The sequence below is a fragment of the Anarhichas minor genome, unplaced genomic scaffold (genome assembly GCF_050575085.1).
Source record: "Anarhichas minor isolate MPS153535 unplaced genomic scaffold, ASM5057508v1 ptg000010l, whole genome shotgun sequence".
Classification (NCBI taxonomy): domain Eukaryota; kingdom Metazoa; phylum Chordata; class Actinopteri; order Perciformes; family Anarhichadidae; genus Anarhichas; species Anarhichas minor.
Genome location: NW_027466456.1, coordinates 7,686,055 through 7,706,135, shown reverse-complemented (window position 1 = coordinate 7,706,135; position 20,081 = coordinate 7,686,055). Strand labels below are relative to the sequence as shown.

General features: G+C 42.9%; 1 protein-coding gene across 5 annotated transcripts in view; it reads right to left on the bottom strand.

Moving 5' to 3' along the window:
• The window catches only part of LOC142946571 (myosin IXB), a 49,470-nt gene that overhangs the window by 24,712 nt on the left and 4,677 nt on the right, over positions 1-20,081 (bottom strand). For all 5 annotated transcript variants that reach the window (XM_076087979.1, XM_076087980.1, XM_076087975.1 and 2 more), the window contains exons 2-4: positions 7,706-7,929; positions 7,342-7,561; positions 6,597-7,103 (exon numbers count right to left, since the gene is read on the bottom strand). In XM_076087979.1, the coding sequence (XP_075944094.1) occupies positions 6,597-7,103; positions 7,342-7,561; positions 7,706-7,866 (888 nt within the window). In that variant the 5' untranslated portion in view covers positions 7,867-7,929. The remainder of the gene's footprint in view (positions 1-6,596; positions 7,104-7,341; positions 7,562-7,705; positions 7,930-20,081) is intronic.

Here is a 20,081-nt window from a genome sequence, read left to right as displayed (position 1 = left end):
GGCAAACATTCATCAACCTCCACTTCACTCAGCTACAGACAAATATATTAATCGTGTTCTTTAAGCCCAATTCAAGTTGATATGCTTTTCAATTACAGATAAACTGGAGAACCAAGCAACAATATTATAAACTGTATAATCACTGGTAGCCGCAATACTGGGGCAAAAATAATCACTGTTTGTTGTCCTGAATGTGAGAAAAGGCTTTGGTAAGAGCACATGATGTTGGCAGCGATAGAATGCCACCGCGTCTCTACACAGTTCCTCCTCTATGCTCGGCTTGTGCCTCAAGCCGCCACTCTATCCCACAAACTACACTTAAACCCGCCGAGCTTAACTCAACCGAGTCGTTAACAAAGAATGGATTCTTTGACGAACAATAACGTCGTCGATAGCGCTCAGAGGGGCTGCTGCTTCGTTTCAATACACGCTGAATGTTCCAGTGAGTGTGGTTATACTGAACTGCATGAAGGTCAGAAACAAATAATACTTCTATGCGCTCCGTCTTAAGGGAAATGACTTGCAGGGTGTAGAGATACTGGATGACACTTTCACACTGCCAATGATTTGCCAACAAGGATCTTAACTGATCAAAAAACAAAAAACAACAATTCAATTATCGGGCATTTTTGCCAAATATTTACTCGTTCTAGTCACAAATGTGTGATTCACGGCTTTATATATCGTTGTAAATTCAAAACCTTTTTGTTTTGGACTGTTGGCTGGACAAAACAAGCATGATGTCGTTACTTTGGGCTCTGAGAAATTGTAATTTTTTATTACTTTATATTCAACAGATTGATGACATTTGTTAGCCGCAGCCCTAATTAATTAAAGACGTACATATAGAAGACAGTAAATGATGACATTCATTAAATACAACAAAACTTGTTTTTAAAGTATTAGGCCCGTTATCACATGACAGCTACACAGCGGAAAATAAACTACAGTGGAAAACAAACCAGCTTGTCTTGGATGCCAGCATAGTGGAAAATAGTGGAATTCTTTTTAAATTGCTTCAGTATGCAATGATCGATTGTAATAGATGGTCGTTATTAGCAAAGGCTGGAAAGCAGATCACAAACTTCCATGCACTAACTTTGGACACAGAAGCAAATATTAATAGAATTGACAAACAAGAACAGTTTCCGCATACAGAACAGACCGACATGGTCATGAGGGAATCCTTTTGTACACATCACATATGGTGCAGATCACAGTCCATGTTGAGCCCAGTAGGAAACTGGAGCATACGGCCTACTTTGTGACTTGTTAAACTAGTGCGAGAATTTCCGCAATCCTCATTTTTAAGACGTGTTTAGTCTGAACATCACAAACCACACAGAGTTTCAACATCAAGAGTACACATCATGTGCAGTGTCACAACTGATAACTGACTCCACTACTGCACATAAGGCTGCAATATGCAATGGCAACATGAACTACGCAACTGTCCACTAATATAGTCTGTCAAAATTATAACTTTTCTGCTGCATTTAGCTGTAACTCTGTAAAGCATTTTGTATTTGACATGCGTCTAAAATTACTGGCATTTGCAATTTTACAATACAACTAGCCTTATATGTGACCGTCGCACTCGGTCACAGAGACTTCTCAGTGCAAACCAAATGGCGGGAAAGACAAACATAAGTATTTTGCGTACTGTCCGGTAGCAGTTTGCATCTAAAAAAAAAAAAAAAAAAAAAAAAAAAAAAAAAAGAGAGAAGGTATTTATGTGCTCTCACACGTTTTGTCTGTCTGGAATGAGAACATCTTTGCTTGGGCAAACCCAACATTTAAATAGAGTTTTATGAAACGTCTAAATTATTGGTCTACCCCCCTGTATGCATACATAATACAAGGTAAAGTAATGAAGATGTCTGAGGTAAGAGGTTGGAAAAGTTAGAATAAAGTGTTCTAGCACCAGTTCTGCTCCTCTTGTGGTCTGGTGTTTTACCAGATTGGAGGCATTTCAAGCAGCTCCACCCATGTCTAGATGGGGACCACGTCAAACCTCAGCTTGTGGTGTGGTCAGAGGACCATGAATAGACCCTGAAGTGGCCTGGGGGCATGCTGCTACATGTCAGATGTATTTGGCCTGTAAGGGACAGCATATTCCACTCTTCATTATGATTCGGACTGGTGTGATTACAGTAAGGCCTTTGTAATATTGCGTGTGTGTGTGTGAAATGAATGACATGTGTGCATGACGCAGTGACTCAAACTCAGTAATGCCAGCTTTTCCCAGACTCGTACACAATGCCACCCAGCCTGACCAAATATAACTGAGTAATACAGAGGTGCAACCAATATGTAAAGAGATAAACAATGGCTCAGCAGACAGAATGGTCAGCTACTCTTCGGCACTTCCTGAACAACAATACAATACTTTGGTGGTATCCACACCCCTCAAAGCCCTAAGCTAACAGCAGAGAGAACCACTGCTGCTACTTCCCATGTCGTAGCTACTTCCTGTTAAAAAAGGGTTCCGGATGATAGGAACTTCCTGTCTGAAGTGGTGAGACAAAGTGGCATGGAGGAGGCTGGGCACTTAGAGGAGTTAAACAGGAATCTGCAACAACTAGGAGGCTTTAATTAAAAGGCTTTGTATTATCTCACGTCTTTAATAACATCAACTTTCTATCAAAAGCTTTTCATGTTTATGTATGAGCCAGAAACCTCGATAATGTCAGAAAACAGCTTCTTTTATTTTATATCTTTGGAGGATCCTGAAACTTTAAGTCAAGCTTTTATCACAAACAAACTATTTGACTGACAATACACTCCTTTCTTATAATGCAATTAATGCTATGCTGCGCAAATGTTAACCCCGTTATTAACGTTACTGTGAGGAACTTTTTACTGGTTATGAAACAGTCTCGTTTTAATATACGACCTACATAAGTAAACGGGACGATCAGCCGGAGGATTGGATATTTCTATATAGTTATTCTTAATGATAAAGATACTTTCTTGTAGTAACTTTAAGTATCTCTTAACTTCAACAGTTCTAAAGTTGTCAATTTGCTTCCAAATTGTATTTTGTAAAGAGCATGGATGGTGCTTCATATGGCTTATTAAATCTAGTAATTCTCAAACATATATATATATATATATATATATATATATATATATATATTAAAAAAATAAGTAAATATTAGTTTAATAACAGTCTTCTGATAAATACACTTGGACGAGGAAAACTTGATCCGTGCTTCCCTGTGATTAACATAACTTTCAACATATTGCCTGCAATGTTTCATCCACCTGCAGCAGGGCTCAGAGACGTTAATAAATAGGCTCAACGACTGGCAAAAGAAAACGGAGAAACCAAAAGAACCTTGCAACAGAGGATCAACCCGTTGGACCAGTTCATAAACAACACATTCATTCATGGCTGGTGAGCTGTTCTGCAGGCAGAGGCCTTATGTGTTCAAACTGCAGAAAGAATTAACCGCGATCTCTCCTTTACCTGCATTATTCTCAAGACAAAAGGAGGAAAAATTCACAGAGGAGAATACAATACAATATAGAAGAGAGAAAAGTGGTACAATGAACTAAAGTAGGACAGCGGCTTTCCCACATGGTTTCAGGTTGGGGCCCATTCAATCTGCCAGCAACACAGCAGTCAGTTCAGCACTGTAAACGATGACCTCATCGCCTCGAAATGTGTGACCTGGGCCTGAAGACCTCCACTGTAGCTTGAGGACACACACACACACAGACATTTTCCACCAACCTAAAAAAAACAACCAATAAAACATTATTTTCCAAAGAGGAAATTCCTTCATTTTGTTATACGTATATATATCTATAAATAGCATTCTATGCTCCATATATAAGGCCTTGAATGGAACTCGTCAGGAAGAAACCACCAGAGGTAGACTGTGTGAAGAGAAGCGCACACGCACACACACACGCACACACACACGGGAGTGAACAGCAGAGTGGCAGTGTGTCTGCCAAAAGGGACCAGATCTCTGCTGATGGAGGGGAAAATCTCTCCACCCCCCCTACCCCCATTTTTCTCTATCAGCCCACTGGAACCAAAGACTGACAGACTGATGCACATCAAGGGACCAACGCTGCACTTATTAAAATGCATCTAAACGCAGCAGTAGTTCTGAGAGTGAAGGCTCCAGAACTGAGTCAGAGGGTCTGGAGACAGATGATAGATGGATGCACCATGCCTGCAAGTTACAGCTTGTGGCCAGTTCCATTTCATTTTGTTTTGTTCTGCTCCATAGCACTGTGTGTTCCACTGAACTGTGTTTCACTTTTTATCTCCGTTTGGTACTTTGAATAATCTGCATTCCACATACAGCTTTTCTGGCTAAAGGTCTATTTTTGGGCCACATTATTGCAAAATAATGAACAATGTGGAGAGATTTACTTCCAGAGAAAATGTTGCAATTAATTAGTTCCCAACACCAGGGAGGACTATTAAACTGAAACCCAGTGCTTTATTATCTCCATTGTATTCAGATTATTGTGCAGAGATATACAGTCTGATATCTACTCTGCAGCCTCAAGCACAACTTCATTTAATCTTTTTTCATCTCAAATCACAAACATACATCCAGAGTACATCAGGAAGCACTCAAACATAATATGACCCAGGGTCACACACACTTTCATGCCACCCAGTACAACACACACACACACACACTATCACATGCACACAGCATTCCGGTTAATCAGTAGAGCTGGACTTGCAGGGCAGTCTAATGATCCACAGCGTTGAACATATGCATCATAAGTAGAGTCTACACTGCGATGCACAATGTGAACACTCGACCCTCTTGCTTATGAGCGAGCATGAGCGTGGGAGTGATGTAGACGCTGAAAATGACTTCGCAGTAATCGCCCTGCTTGAGGTCTGACCGGAGGTAAATTCTTCCATATGTGAAAGTGGAGAAGAATCCGTTTCTAATTACAGGAACGAAAAAGAAACAAAATGAAGTCAACTCTGTTCTTTGCCATGTAGCAAAAGGATTAAACTCAAAAACAATAACGTTTCATAACTCATCTTTCATGATGCAAGCATTTCCTTTGTTCAACAAGTTTTAAAAGCTAACAGATGTCTACTTGTCCACATGTTTTAGTTTGTGCCTCTTTTGTTGCATTGAGCCCTGGATATCTAACCTTCTGCTGCATAAAAATACACTCGGCAGCAGTGATAACGGACTTCTCCTCCCTGGTGGCACCCCATACAGTCTCCGTTTCGAAAAAATGCATCATTATTCCAGTTACTCACTTCCCAAAACACACGGTCAAGTCAAAACTGCTGATAGGACAGGGCAGATAAAAATCTAACTGAGTCACACGTGACTCAGTTAGACAGACAGCTGGTCGGTCCAGAGACAGGCCTGGATGCTGTGCACCATTATTAGCAACCAGCTGGCCTCACATATTGATTCAGCACTGCACTGATAAAAAAAACTAAAAAAAAACTCACTTATTGAGTTCTCATGATTTATTGATAGATATTCTCCCACTAGCTGTTAAAATGAGTAGCTGGCATAACGTTTTGTATCAGTTTGGTTGTAGTTTGGATTCATTGTGTCCCGTCAGCGGCTGCAGAGAGCAAGTCGGTACAAGCGCTTCATTTCTCACAGACCAGAAAGCAGGAAGAAGAGCAGTCACCTGACCCAAACGGCAACAAAGAAATATCAGCTTTTGTTCACAACAAAAAAAAACGCTCCAAATGAAAATGATGCCGTTCATATACTAATAGTCAAAAACAGAACTCGTGATGTTACGCAATCAGAGAATAAGAGAGCAAGATTGCATTTCAAAAAATAGGTGGAGAGAGAAAACAAAGAAAACCGCACTATCTTCACTAGATTCCCACAGCATCTTCAAAAGGCAAGGGGCCACATGACGGGGTTAATAAAGCAACTTCCCATCCTCTTTCTCATTTCTTCTTTCTGGGTAGACCATAATCTTTATGTTAAAGTCTTCGACACTGCACACAGACGACCATGTGTCTCATCGGGTCAGCCCACGCAGGGAAGTGCAATTGGGTCACAGCCTGAAAATGAATTTGCTCGGTACTGCATGGGACCCCATACGTTCATGGGATGTTTTTATCATTCAGAACCACCGAACTAGAGATAATTATTGTCCAATAAAATAATAAGTGCATTTTGCATCCTCTGCCTATGTGTGTGTGTGTGTGTGTGCGTTTGTGCTTCAGCATGCCGTAGCAACATGATGAGTCACCTTTGAGGAAGTAATGTCATAGGTGGATATGACTTAATTTAAAGAACAATGCATTTCACACTTGAGGACAGTGCAGAGGTGTGAATTGCTATAACAGATCATTTGTGATCCGAAATGATTTTCATGTGACCGATGAGAAAGAGAAGCCCAGAAAGTAATGCTGATGTGACGGACTCACCTGTTTGAATAACAGAATCTATAGTGTTTCACTAAGCTGTGTCTAAGAGCGACAGCGGGTTACACTAGGTTACACTATTACCTCAATTTGTTAGAGGAATGAAACTCAACATGAGGTGGTTGTCAGCGAAAGTGACTAGTGGAGTACACACGCAGGCCAGAAAAAACTGCCGTCACAGACGTTAACGTCTTACCTCCAGAACGGGTCCAGCTCCCAGTATGGTCCGCTCCACTCCGCTGGCATAGCCCTTCTGGCTGAGCGCAGTCAGACAGTGGATCAGGAAGTTGGTGCTCTGGGTCTTGCCTGAGCCACTTTCCCCAGAGATGACGATGCACTGGTTGACCCTCTTCCTGAGCATAGCGTAGTAAGCCACATCCGCAATAGCGAAAATATGAGGCTCCAGTTTGCCCAGCTGGTGGTTCTCGTACATCTTGACGTACTTGGGGTTGTAGATGGGCAGGAACTTGAAGGGGTTGATGGCTATGAGGATGCTGCCTGCATAGGTGTAGATCTTTTTCTTGTAAAAGCGCGTGCGCAGGTTGTTTAATATGCTGTCCTCATTGAGGACGGGGAGGTTGCAGAGGTCTGCGAAGTCGTCCTGTGGAGGAGGAAGGAAGCCCCTGGCTGCTAGCTGGGCCTCCTGCTCCTTAGTCACAGGTGGGAGGTGGACATAATGAATAGTGCCATCATGGTTCCTTTCCTGGATTGGAGAAAGGAAAAGAAAAAAAGAAATACATTATCTTAGACAGTTAGTAGTAATATTCTGGGCTGCTGAATGTTTGTGTAACTTGTTATTTGGGTTGACTACTTGTTTTTTGTTCTCACTGAAAATGGCAACAAAGAGGAAGCAAGAGCAGAAGTAGACAGGATGCGATAGTGAGACAGTGGGAGGACTTTTCCCAGCGGCCCACTGAGTCTGACTGCAGAGTGAACTCTACCTGTAGTAAGAAGTAAAAGCCGAGGCTTTGGGGGTGTTGCTCCTGGGCTTTCCGAGGCCACAGCAGAAACCTCTGTGCCGGCAGGTCTCCGGCCTCCAGCACCCACTCCTCGCCGCCACACTCCTTCACCTCCGCCAGCACATACATGCGGCCGGGGTCCAGCCCGAGAGCCGTGGCAGCGTCTGAGATCACGGAGGCTGCGGTAGCGTCCTTCTGCACTCTGATGAGCAGAAGAAAGGAATGACTTAGTTTGATCAATGCCAGTTTACAGCAGTTCCTCTACTTACATTACTTCAACGACATCATAGCTAAATATAAATGGTTGATGCTACATGTTATGGTCGCGATGCTGTGGCACGCTCACCTGAGGTTGCAGCAGGTGGTTGACTGGGCGGCCAACCTCGGGTAGATCTGGAGCAGGTATGAGCGGCCATCTTGATCGTTATTAGGGCTAGCTGGCCCGCCTCCCCCCCCTCCTCCACCTGCGTTCGTTGCCATGGTGGCAGCGCCATCTCTGACACTCATCCTGGGCCAGGGGGAGTGGCCTCAGCATGCCGCACCCACCGCTTCCCTCTCACCACGCAGCACCTGGAAATGAGCGATTGATTGATCAGCGACACGTCATTATTTCCACTTCATACATCCACACATGTTCATAAATCCACACATAAATGGTTCTGATTCTGATTCTGATATTGACACTAGACCATGATAAAACGAGGCTGTTCGAGGCCTCAGCAGAAACCTGTGTAGTTACAACATTTGGGATGAAAGAGAGAGGAGTGACTCTCTATTCTATTCCAATAAACACTACTAAAGCCAGTAGAAAGAGACAGTGAACCAATAGAAGCATTGCAGCTTTCTAAAAGCCTAAAAATTGCATAATTGCAGCTCTAAGCAAGCATTTTAAAATCCCCCAAAAATAGATGATTTTCAAACAAAGTCTGAAACCACATGGGAAGCTCGTGCTTGTTATTGGACCCTCTGAATTTAACATTCTGGACTCAATGTAACTCTGCTACAGAGATGTGTCTTAGATTAGCCTAGAAAAAAAGGTTCATACAGGAAATAAAACAGTTTGAGAGGACTCAGGCCTTAAATTAGCAACAGATCATCTGGACGGTCTGTGTCCTGTTAAGTTAATTACTTGCCCGAACTTCTTTCTTTGTAATCAGTGGTTCATCGTAAAGAGATGTTAAAAATCTGTAGACTACAAAGAGTGACGTAGCAAAATCTACATATTATTCCCTTATTCCAAATGATTACCAATCACCACTGAAATATTTTAAATATATCAAATAAATCACAAACAAACAACAAAGCTAACTTTAAGGCAACCTTCAAGATATTTTGATTCCATGATATTTGACTGAGAGAAAACAAATGGTTAAAGAAAGAGAATGAAACTAGTTTCCCGTTTGTGGTTTTGTCTAAAAATACAGTTCAGTCATCAGAGTAGTAGTGAACTAAATGAAGAGAAGAATATTCCTATTGCTCTAGAGAGCACATGAGCCTGGGTGCAGGGCTCAGACGTGTGCATTAGCGTTGACTGAAATGTAATAACACTGCAGTGCATTATCACATCACATGTAAATAACGTTGCCACTGAAACTTTACTGTAAGTTGCAGCTGCGGAAGCTTCACAGGAATTGAACCCTTCCGCTCAGCGATAGCAACAGAGATGCAAAATCAGAAAACACTCAAACCACAAACGGTGTGACGTCTGCATGGTATTCACTCTCACGGAGAAGACACCTACAGTGATGTGTGACGTAGAACTTTTGACCACAACAAACTCATCTCTCAATCGATAGATAACTCAATTATCTCTGCCTGGCAATGTCCCCACACAATAAGACTTACAGAATCACAGAGTGCTGAGCGGGCCATTTACTGAGAACAAAGGATCTCACTGATTTCCTTAGAGATGTACCAGCCTCTTTTATGAACTAAACCTCAACAGACTAAAGGGGGGGGGGGGGAACTTCCTACTGGTGAACCACATGACTGTGTTCCATGCCATTAAACTCACAGGAGTCAATGAGGTCGGGCACCAAATCCTTTTGAACCCTTTCATGTAACTGCAACCCGGTTTAAAGCAAGAGTTTGGCAACAGAGGGTGCAAACCAATCACCGCATTTCTTGTTGACGGTGTATTAATGAGTCAAATCAGCTGATGTGTTTTTTAGCTGTAATTAGAACATTTAGCCCTGTTCAACATGTGACTATTTCTACTGTAAGGGATGAGCAGTCATAACTAGTATTAGCAAGGTTTTATTACAAAAGATTCAAACACAGCGTTTACACGCTGCTCTGTAAAAGTTGAGTTCACAGCATGTTGACTTTCTACTGACGTCACACACATTTGCGCTAAATTGCTTTTAGTTCTCATTTCAAAGAAACCCAAACTTTACATACCAATGTATAGCTCTTCCATAACTACACACAGAGAGGAAAGAGAACAGTCGGGTTCATCCATGTACGGGGAGCAGTTTTCTTTACAGTACTCTAAGTGTCGGTACAAAACCATCGGGCTAACACTACTCAGTAATTAGCGCTCAACTCGTTGTACAATCATCCGTCGTACAACTGCAAGCTAACTTTACTCCACGCCCAGATGACTGACGGTGTGTTGCTGTGGTTTCTTTACCAGACTGACATGATGGCAGCGTCACATCAAAGCTGATGAACAGAGAGCCTGGAACACATGACCGATTCATTTAAAAAGGCAACTCTTTGAAGTAATGCTGAGGTATTTCATGCACACTAATATTCCACCATTATTCCAAATACGACAACATATCGAATATGAGAAGGGGCTTGTAAACAGCATATTACGTAGGAGGTTTTTTTGGTGCATGTAAACGTAGTTATTGTAGCATCCATCTGGATCAAAGACAATAAACATGATCACGGTTAAGGCTGGCTGTACCCACAATGAATGCAGAATAGTTAAACATATTTGAGTGTCAATGACAGTCCCAGGAGGCAGCTGGGTAAAGGTTGGTCTAATGATGGATCATGTAGCGTGGCTCCACATCAGTTATATTCTGTGTACACTGAAAGTCTCCCTTGGGAAACAGGAAGCTGGTTTAAATCACTGTGTGGCAGGCAGACTGCCCTGCTCTGGTAACCTGATCCCACGTCGGGCCCTAAAAGTACAGAGTCCTACAGTTTATCACTTTTATCAGTCAAGCAGAGACAGTTTATTTTCTCAACTTGAAAAATAAGAAATATTATAGTCTGAGATATTCCTAAAAAAAAAAAAGCAGGCTGAGGGAAAAGAGGCTCTTGCTTGAGTTATGAAATCAAGTTCTCCATTCCTCCAGTATAAAGGTTTGTTTTCACTGAAAGTGCACATTAAGAATAGCCAATTTAAATCATGTGCAAAAAGATCTAGTTTCGTAATGTGGCAAAGATAATGCTGGGTCTTTTCTTCCTCTACTCTATAACAATGGGATCTTTTGTCCAGAAAAGAATAAATCAAACAATCTCACCCAAAAATGTTTAAGAGATTCGAAACCAAACCACACGGTGCTAATGCTAACTTGTACCCAATAACTCTATTACACCCATCATATACATGCAGGTACATTCGGGGCGCAACTTGGGTTTAGTGTCTTGCTCAAAGGCACTTCTACATGCGGACAGAAGGAGCCGGGGATCGAACCGTGTGATTAAAAGGGCGACTCCCTCTCAACCCACCGGGCCACACATATCTTAACAAAGCTGCAGCTCTGGAACCACTTAGGTCACCGGAGAGAATTAGGGGGAAAATAAGAGCAGCTTGGGAATCATGAGCTTGTGCCTCTGCCAGGCTAGCTGACCACAGTCCCAAAAAACATGCAAGCCTGTAAAATGCCACGGCATGCAAAAAAACAGCAGAGACCACAAAAGACAGCATCATTACGATCCTTGATCACGGGCCCCGTCTGGTTTGAATCTGTTACTTTAAATCCTGAGCTGCTCTCTCAACGAGCTTAAAAAAAACAAAAGAGCTAAAACGAAGTACAGAATACGTGTTGTGTGGCACTGCAGAGAGGGGGAAAAAAGCTGTGGAAAAAGGGGTAGTGACAGAGAGAAAACTGAACAATGAAATAGAGAGGAGGGCCGAGGAACAGACACAGAGAGACAGAGACAGAGACAGAGACAGAGAGACAGAGAGACAGAGAGAGAGAATCTAAAAGTGAGACAGAAAAGAGAGGGGTCCCAGGGGACAATCAAAGGAGACAGAGGCTTTGTGATAATACTGCTTCCTCCCTGTGGAGGAGATCCTTTGCGAGGATGCCCAGCATTCCTCAGATAAGACCCAAGGTTGTCTGCTTTGCGTAGGCTTAGCCTGGCACTTTAGCTGCTTACTGAGGGCTGCTGGGAAGACACTGGAGCGCAAAGACTACAACCGAGGGTAGAGAGGGAGCTCTTCATCTGCTTACTGTAGGCAGGACGGGGCATTAACAACTAACAAGCTCCTTAAAGCAGACTTTTTTTTTTTAAAAGGAAATACCATTTATCCTGACTGAACTCACTAACATTATCCCAGCTAACTCCTCATTATCCTAGTCAGGGAGAAGAGGCTTTAAGTAAATTCATTTCACTGTGCATTCATCAGGATAAATAAAGATTGTCCGACACACAGATAGCGGATTTATCAAAAGAACAGAAATAGAAGAAATCAGTACAACCAATTTAACAGCTAGTTAAGTAAAACTACTAAATTAGACCACACATGGTATAATTCTGAGCAGCACAATATTAAAAGAGAGAAATATAGTACGTATGCAACACAGGACACTGTAACTGACAAACTGAAAAAATAGCACAAAACAAGCTTTTAATGTCATGATAACTGACACTGGAGTTGGCAGTAAGAGTTGTTTCACTCTCCCCTTTCTCCCAACTCCTCGTCTTCATCCAACTTCAAAGATGAAACAGCGCAAAGCTCCATCCATAGAAGAAGAAGGAGAAGGAGGAGCCATAGTAAGAGGAAAAAAAACAAAACATGTTTTGCCTTTATATGGCCAGTTGTAGTGTTTATGATCTCACTTAGAGATGCGAGTGTTATGCTCTTCGTCTGTGCTGCAGACAGTAAATTTTCTTCCCAAATGGGACCTCCCAAGACTGGCATGCACACTCCTATATTTATAGACTGTATAAACAGAGAAGCAAGTCAGTGCTGAGACACCAACAGCTGACTCTGTGATCCGGCAGGAAGTAGACGACCCGGTGACACATCAATGAGCTTCAGCTGAATACTCCAATATGCATTTCTCACCTCCTTCCAGTCTCTCCCTCACTGTATGTCTCCCCCTCTGATAACACACGTGGACACCAAAAGGAAGCGAGTTATGATGTCATCAGTGAGATATGGTCACTCCCAGTGTTTCACTCCAGGATATCTGATGAGTCTCACTAGTCGGAGCTACAAGCAGCAACATGACTGCACCTATGGATGCTGTTATTTGAACTTTGAGGAACACCATCACTAGGATTGTTTAAAAAAAAAAAAAAAAAAAATTACTTTTGACCATACCTGACTTGAATGTTTTCCCCTCCATACACACCCCGAGGGGAGCACTTTAGAGTCCAGTATCTTCTCAAGGACATGACACTGTAGTACATTGAGCCACCAACCACTATGGTTAATGGTCAACCCACTCACACTGCCCTATGTAGGTCACATACACATGCATGTAGGCCATGTAGGTCACATGTACATAGAGAAATCATTCACAGATCAATCGAATCCCATACCTATTAAATACAAATATTTTCAATAAAAACAAAGACACATGTGTCAAGAATGATTTGTACCAAAATAGCCGGAGGATCTCTCTTTTATAAAAAAAGATTAAACACCAACAGCACTCCAAACAGTAAAACAGGGAAAAAGGCCAGCGGATAAAGAACCAAACAACACGCACTACAGTTCAGGGTTCAACAGAGGCCGAAAGGAAGAAAAGCAACAGGAATCCCTCCAACTTTGTTCAGGAGGAGTCCCAGCCCTAATGAGTAAATGCAAGGCGACATTTCCCATCATGACTTCTGTAAAGCACGCATTTCAGTACCCTAGCCAGGAAGGATGAGCAAGGTATGTGTAATTGAAGAGACGCGTGATGATGTAATAACAAGGGATGCGTCAGAGAAATGACACTCTCTCTCTCTCACTCACTCTCACTCTCACACACACACACACACACACACACACACACACACACACACACACACACACACACACACACACACACACACACACACACACACGCGGTGTTGGACTGGTACAGAGTGTCCTATATAGCTGCTTCTCAGGCTTTGTTGAAGATATTTCTTTTTAATTAATGAATTATTCAAATCTACCCTCCGACGTCATTGAGACCTTGACTAGAATTTAAATAAAGTTTTTAAAAATGTGCTTGTTCCGACAACATGTGCTTGTAATGATGGACCTACCGAAGGGCTTGGTGGTTAACAATTTCAACATCTTTGCTCAAGTTAAAGGTAATCATTTTTGTTTTACACTGAATTTCAAACATTTCAAAAAGACCCCTTCCAGAGTACATCTGTGTGCCTGGCTGCCACGCTGCAGACCGAGCTCCGTTCCTCTCCCCAGGGAAAGTGCAGTGGAGGGCCACAGAGGTATCCATCACCGCTACAACTCTCTCTCTCTCTGCATGACCTCATGGAGATGAGAGGGCCTGGCTTTTTGCCAAAGTGGGCTGCATTGTCCTCTGGGCACAATGAGAAGCAGAAGCAAAAGGAAGTAAAGATTCACTGTGTGTGTGTGTGTGTGTGTGTGTGTGTGTGTGTGTGTGTGAGAGAGAGAGAGTTCTCTTTGGGATTCATAAATGCACTCGGGACTTGTGTGATATAGAGAGAGAGAGAGAGAGAGAGATTGCTCCTGTTGCTGTTGAGTGGTGGTAAATCAGCCTCACAGTTGAGGAAGTGCAGATGCACCCAAAATGGCTGTGAATGGATCAGAGCCCTCCCACTGGAGCCATGTGGGCCTATTCAAAAGATGCAGCCTTTTGTTTATTAAAAAAAAAAAAAAAAAAGAAAAAAAAAAGGGACCAAAACCTCAATCAGGGAATTAACTCATCCAGCAGACACCAACTGGGCTCAATAAGACAAACACAGATAGAGAGGGAACTCTGAGGAGAGAGTGAAGGAAAGGGAGGCACTAAAAGCTCATCCCCCCCCCCCCCCCCCCTAGTATTTAAGTCAGCTCCCAGGCTGGCCAGCCACGGACAATAGAAGCAGAGCTGAGGAGCATCTGCTGCCTCCGTCTAAAGGAGGGGATAAAGGAGAGAGGAGCCGCGGGGATCCAGTCTTTGACTTGTTGATATTATCCTATTCATCCAGCATAGAGCCCAAGCTCATGGTCAAAATCCTCTTCTCTGCCACAAGTAAGCAAAAAGAAAAGGGAGTGGAGCACAGAGAGAGCGAGACATCACAGATGCCGTTCGGTCTTAGTGGCAAGTCTTTGAGAGCGATAAACAACACCATCTGATCTCTCATCACAACTCAAGCTAGTCCGCTGTCTGTCACAATAAATAAATCACCATAACTGCCGTGGACAATGCTAATCAATTATAACGTGGTCATCTGAGTGCACGCTATTGATCTGCCACTCCCAATAGTGTGTCTGAGTCATGTATTGACAGACTGAAGCGGGCTGCTGTTCACTTGACATCGCTCGGAGGAAGGTATGACCCCGTATGACCCCGTATCACGCACAGACCGTTCACCATGAGGCCGGCTGTAAACACGCCGGACCAGTTACTACAAAACAACTTGAAATCACGGCTGCGTTACTCCTCCGAGGCCTCCTCGCGTCGGCCTGCTCTGCTGTTTGTTTTATGAACTCCAACTTTATGTACCTTTCACAGCAGGTGAGTAATGCGAGAGGCCCGGGTACAGCCATACACGACTCCCCCGTGTCTCGCTACCCAGTGTGCCTCACCCGGACTGCTGCGTTTTTCAACTGCTTCCTTAACTGTGCCCCCCCCTTCCCTGCTGTCATACCACCGTCATTAACAGAATCTCCCCCATTGCCTCCCCCCTTCGACCCCCCCACTGGTCACCCCCTTCTGCTCCCCACTAGCCGAACATTTGGCATTGCTGCTTTAACTCGTTCCAGATGCCAAACCCAACTGAGTAGAGGTGAGTGGAGGAAGTGCTCCACTCACAAAAAAAAAATAAAAACAGGTCTTAGTGTTTTTGATTTCCACATAATGTCCTCTAATGTCTGTCATCCAGTCAGTCAGACCTGAGGGAAAACCCCAGTGAGCAAAGTAAAAAAGCCAACAAAACAGATCTGAATGAAACCCGAACTAGAATGATTACTTTGCATTTTATTGAACCACTCAAAAGGTGAGGCGGAGTGCTGCACAGTAACGCTCACATGCAAACACACATGCAAATTCTCCCTAAATTAAAATCCCACCCTTGAACGTCTGTCCTGCACAGACTGAAGAAGTCCCAGGGTTCTTTAATACTGCGATGACATGACGCATGGACGACCGAGATGGTGGAAAGTAATATACGTTTTCAATCATTGTGACGAGATGAAACTCTAGATTCAAAGCAGCAGCATCCACATGAAATACAGCAGACCTGTGAGGCCGGAGCATGTCGGACTTAATGCAACCCAGAAGGTCTCTGTTCAGTCCGATTGGCTGTTTTGGGATTCCACGCTGGTTGGTGGTGACAGGGATTTCCGGAGAGTTTACCGGACCAGTAATCTCCGCCATGTTGGATTAATAATGGACTAGTTCAGACCAGCGGTGGAGGAATACGGCTAAATGATGGCAGAGAGGACACCGGTGTGTTCTTAATTAGTATTACAGACATTCAGAGGGCGGACAAAACAACATAAACACCAGTACGATGTGCAGTATTCCTTCGATGACCAGCTGTAATAGCCCGCAGAAAGAAGTCTGTGAAGATGGCTAGTCAGAAAGCTGAACTTTTTGCCCAAAATTTAGAGCTGAAACAGTTTTGATAATCTTTTAATCGTTGATCCATTTTTTAAAGGAAGATTGCTAAATTCCACTGGTTCCATTTCATCAGATGGGATATTTGTATCCTTAGTGTTCTGTGAGACTAATCTAAATATCGTTGGGAGTGTTGGTCGGCATAGTTATTTGCAGCCTACCTGAAATAAGCCTGTAGAAAAATGCTAATATTTGGACAATGTGTTTACTGGATTTATGTGCATTTGATGTGAGGCTGCTCAGCGTGGTCTCCAGTTAGGGAAACACTTCCTTCCTCTTGAGCTCGACAAAGCGCACAAACATACAGTATGTCGTCTGCAGATGTGGGGCAGCTGCAGGCAAGAAATCAGGAAGGAGGAGAAAAGGAAGCAAAGGGAAGTAGGCAGACAGAGGGGATTATTGTACACGCTCACTCATGTGGGCTACCCTGCTCTAAAAACACATGACTCCATTGTAGCACCAGAATAGTCACTGCACCACGTTCATACGTATTTATAATCCCGTAGCCCTGCCGCCGCTAACACATGTCTCACACACACACACACACTTATTTAGTCCTTAGAGGAAAAAGTTCAGACAGCAGGGTAGAATGCCAACTTATGTCTGTAAGCAGGCAGCAGGAAAAAAAACAGAGGCTTAACACAAACTAAAGCCTCAGTTCTGTCTGCTATGGCACCAGGTTTTAGTGTGGTTCAAAAATCACCGCTCTACCAACTGAGAAACGCCTAAATGTTACTCATCCAACATTTTATACAGGCCTTGACCTCACTTTGAACTTAAAAGTGGGACAGAAAGCAACAGGACGGCTGGCTAAAAAGAGCTTATAATGACGAACGACGTGTAATAAAGGAGAGTAACAAAATGGGAAAAAGCATAATCTCAGACATCACAACATACAATAGATTATGTGCAGCGAGCATAATCTATTGAAATAATCTTCCCCTTGTAGTTTGTCCCGATGATCTTTGGGAGGATGATAAACATTTTAGGAATAATATGTCATCCTAACATCTAGTTGTTTGTGTGGACTGGACAGTAAGAGCACAAAGAACAGAAAGGATTCTGTGCAAAAAAAACTATTTAGAGTAAAAAGACGACACTGCTAAAGCCAGTTTTCTTTGACTGTTCTCTCCTTTTCTTCTACAGATCACATTACATGTCTCTCAACACTTCCAACTATAGGCCGGACTTCCTGAACGATTTCTGTCAGATGAAATGTAACTAACATATGGAGCCGTTCATCGGTGACCACAGTCAGACTGCACGGTAAAAATAGAGCAAAAACAAACAGAGCAGAGCAGAGCCCGGCCAATATAGAGCTCATAGCCACGGTCCTCTCCTTCTACCCTTAGCCCGTCTCCTTCTTTCCATCCCTCGTCTGTGCTCCTCTGTGCTTTGCTTTTTCTCTTGTGCTTCCCTTGTCACTCTCCACAGCCCTTCAGGCATCCAGTGGTGAGACTGGGCTGCAGTCAGAATCCTAAAACTGCAAAAAAGGCCCAAAGAACATGCCTTGATATATTTGGACTGGAACTGTATGTTAACGTCCAACATCAATAGAAGATGAACTATGTTGTGTTTTGTTTTCAAGCCTCATGACAAAGTAATCCAAAGCTAACTGTCCTCTGTAACACACTGGCACATATAACATTCCATCACCTCTACTGCCTTGCCTGGCTGAGATCATTTGTTCCCCTCACATCACTTCACAAGGAGTGAGTCACGGAATAACGTTGGAAGTCTACTACACTAGACAACCCAATCTATGACAATAAACTTACATCTTTCAAAAGGGGTTTTGTGGACTATGTATTAAATTAGGGACTGCATTAAACTCTTTCATCCTCTGTAACTGCATCTCCACAATATTTGCAGTCGATCTACAACATACAACATAGATCTATAGCGAGTGTATTAATGAATCACGAAAAAGAAATCACAGCATGAACTTCACTTTCCCCGGTCAATAAATAGTCATCATGCAATGTGCTTATTTATAAAGGCAGGAGTTCATGTTTTTCAGAAAATAAATAAATAAATAAATAAATAAATAAATAAATATATATATATATATATATACTGTAATGCTTTATGTGCACTAAAACTACCCAAACTACTACAAATTCACTGTGTGACTTCTGTGCCTGGACTATAGTGACGGATAAAGCAGGTGAGACGAGGCAGGTAAATGATGGTTGATTTAAATGACGCTGTTGGAGGCAGTGTTTTAGAGAACAAAAATATGATAATCAAGTCCAATTATGCCAGACATATGATAGACATTTAGGTAAATAAATAATGATAAATACACTCAAGGCGGTGCTCCTCTCTGGCCCTTGTTAGCTCAGCCTAACGATCCAATTTTGACCGTCCCACTCAGAGCTGCACTGTGGTGCCGAGTACCAGCAAACGGAGCCTCAGGGTGTGTCCATAATCCAGAGCCAAGGGACAGGATCAGTGACCGCAGAGAGGATGAAGGGGGATGTTAGAGCATCCACCACACCCATCAACTAGTCAGTCAATCTGTACACACACACAACAGTCCCCTTCCTGAGGGTGACCTCTGCAGCTGAGGGGGCAGGGAGCGAATGACAGAACTCAACTCAATATGTCAGACTTCAAATATATAAGCGCGGATTGGATTTTTTTTGCAAAAGGTTGCATGAGTTGTTGACCAGTTGTGATAATTGATGCATGCAAAATTTCCAGACGGGTAAGAAGAGAATCAAATGGTGGAATCATGCAAAACATAATCTATTGTAGACAGTTTTTTTTGTAGCCGAAATGTTTTTGTTTGCTGCGGTTCCTTAAGTTTGGCTCACTGGGAGATCTACAACCACAGAAATATCAGCAGCAGCTAAAGCCCATGCATCAAATTGGGTTATTGTTGGCATCTCTCACTTTATGATCCATATTTGAATGTGCTCAAAGCAGGTGATGCTAACACTGGAGGATTAGCACCCAAAAGAGATGAACATGAAAGAGTTTAATCTAAATTCCATATGAAGTGATTGTGTGGTTCAAATATGTCCTCCATGATGTTCAAAGACCACCTTTCGCTTCACTGCGGAACATTTTTAGAGTTGTATATTTTGGTGAAAACGTTTGCTTGGCTTAGAACTGTGCCTATAATCACAATCTAAACAGGCAGGTTTGGTATAATCATCGCGATCAAGCTTTGATCCCAATTATCTTGAAATGATGACTTTGGGAATACTCCGGCTCAGTAAGTAGGCCATCCCTTTTCCTCACTTACACCCCGTCATTAAAGCTGCCTCCATTTATAAAGCCCAGAAATTCAGCTTTGCCACATTGTGAGAGCCGAGTTACCAGGGACTTTGTGGAATTGGATGATTTTCTAAAACCTCACCACTCTGGTTCTCTCTTCACCTCTCCTTGTCTACTAAAGACAGACGGCCTTACTCACACACTAACATTCTCCATCTGGTGGTCCGGTCTCCATAAAACACAGGTCACTGCAAAGATCGGCGAGCAGCTTTCTGAATAAAAACGCGAGGCAATTTTTTTTTTTTTTTTTTTAACCCTGTCTTTTGCCACAGAGAGGCGGACCCTGGAGCATTCCCGTCACATTATTGGGACTAGGCCTAAGCACTGACGCACTGCATGTACACAAAAGCACACACAAAACACCGGTGTCCCGTTTCTCCTTTTCTGACCTCCTTCCCTCTCTTCCTCCGTCTTCATACACCTTCTTGCTCTACTGAAAATAGAGACACGACACACTGATGGGAG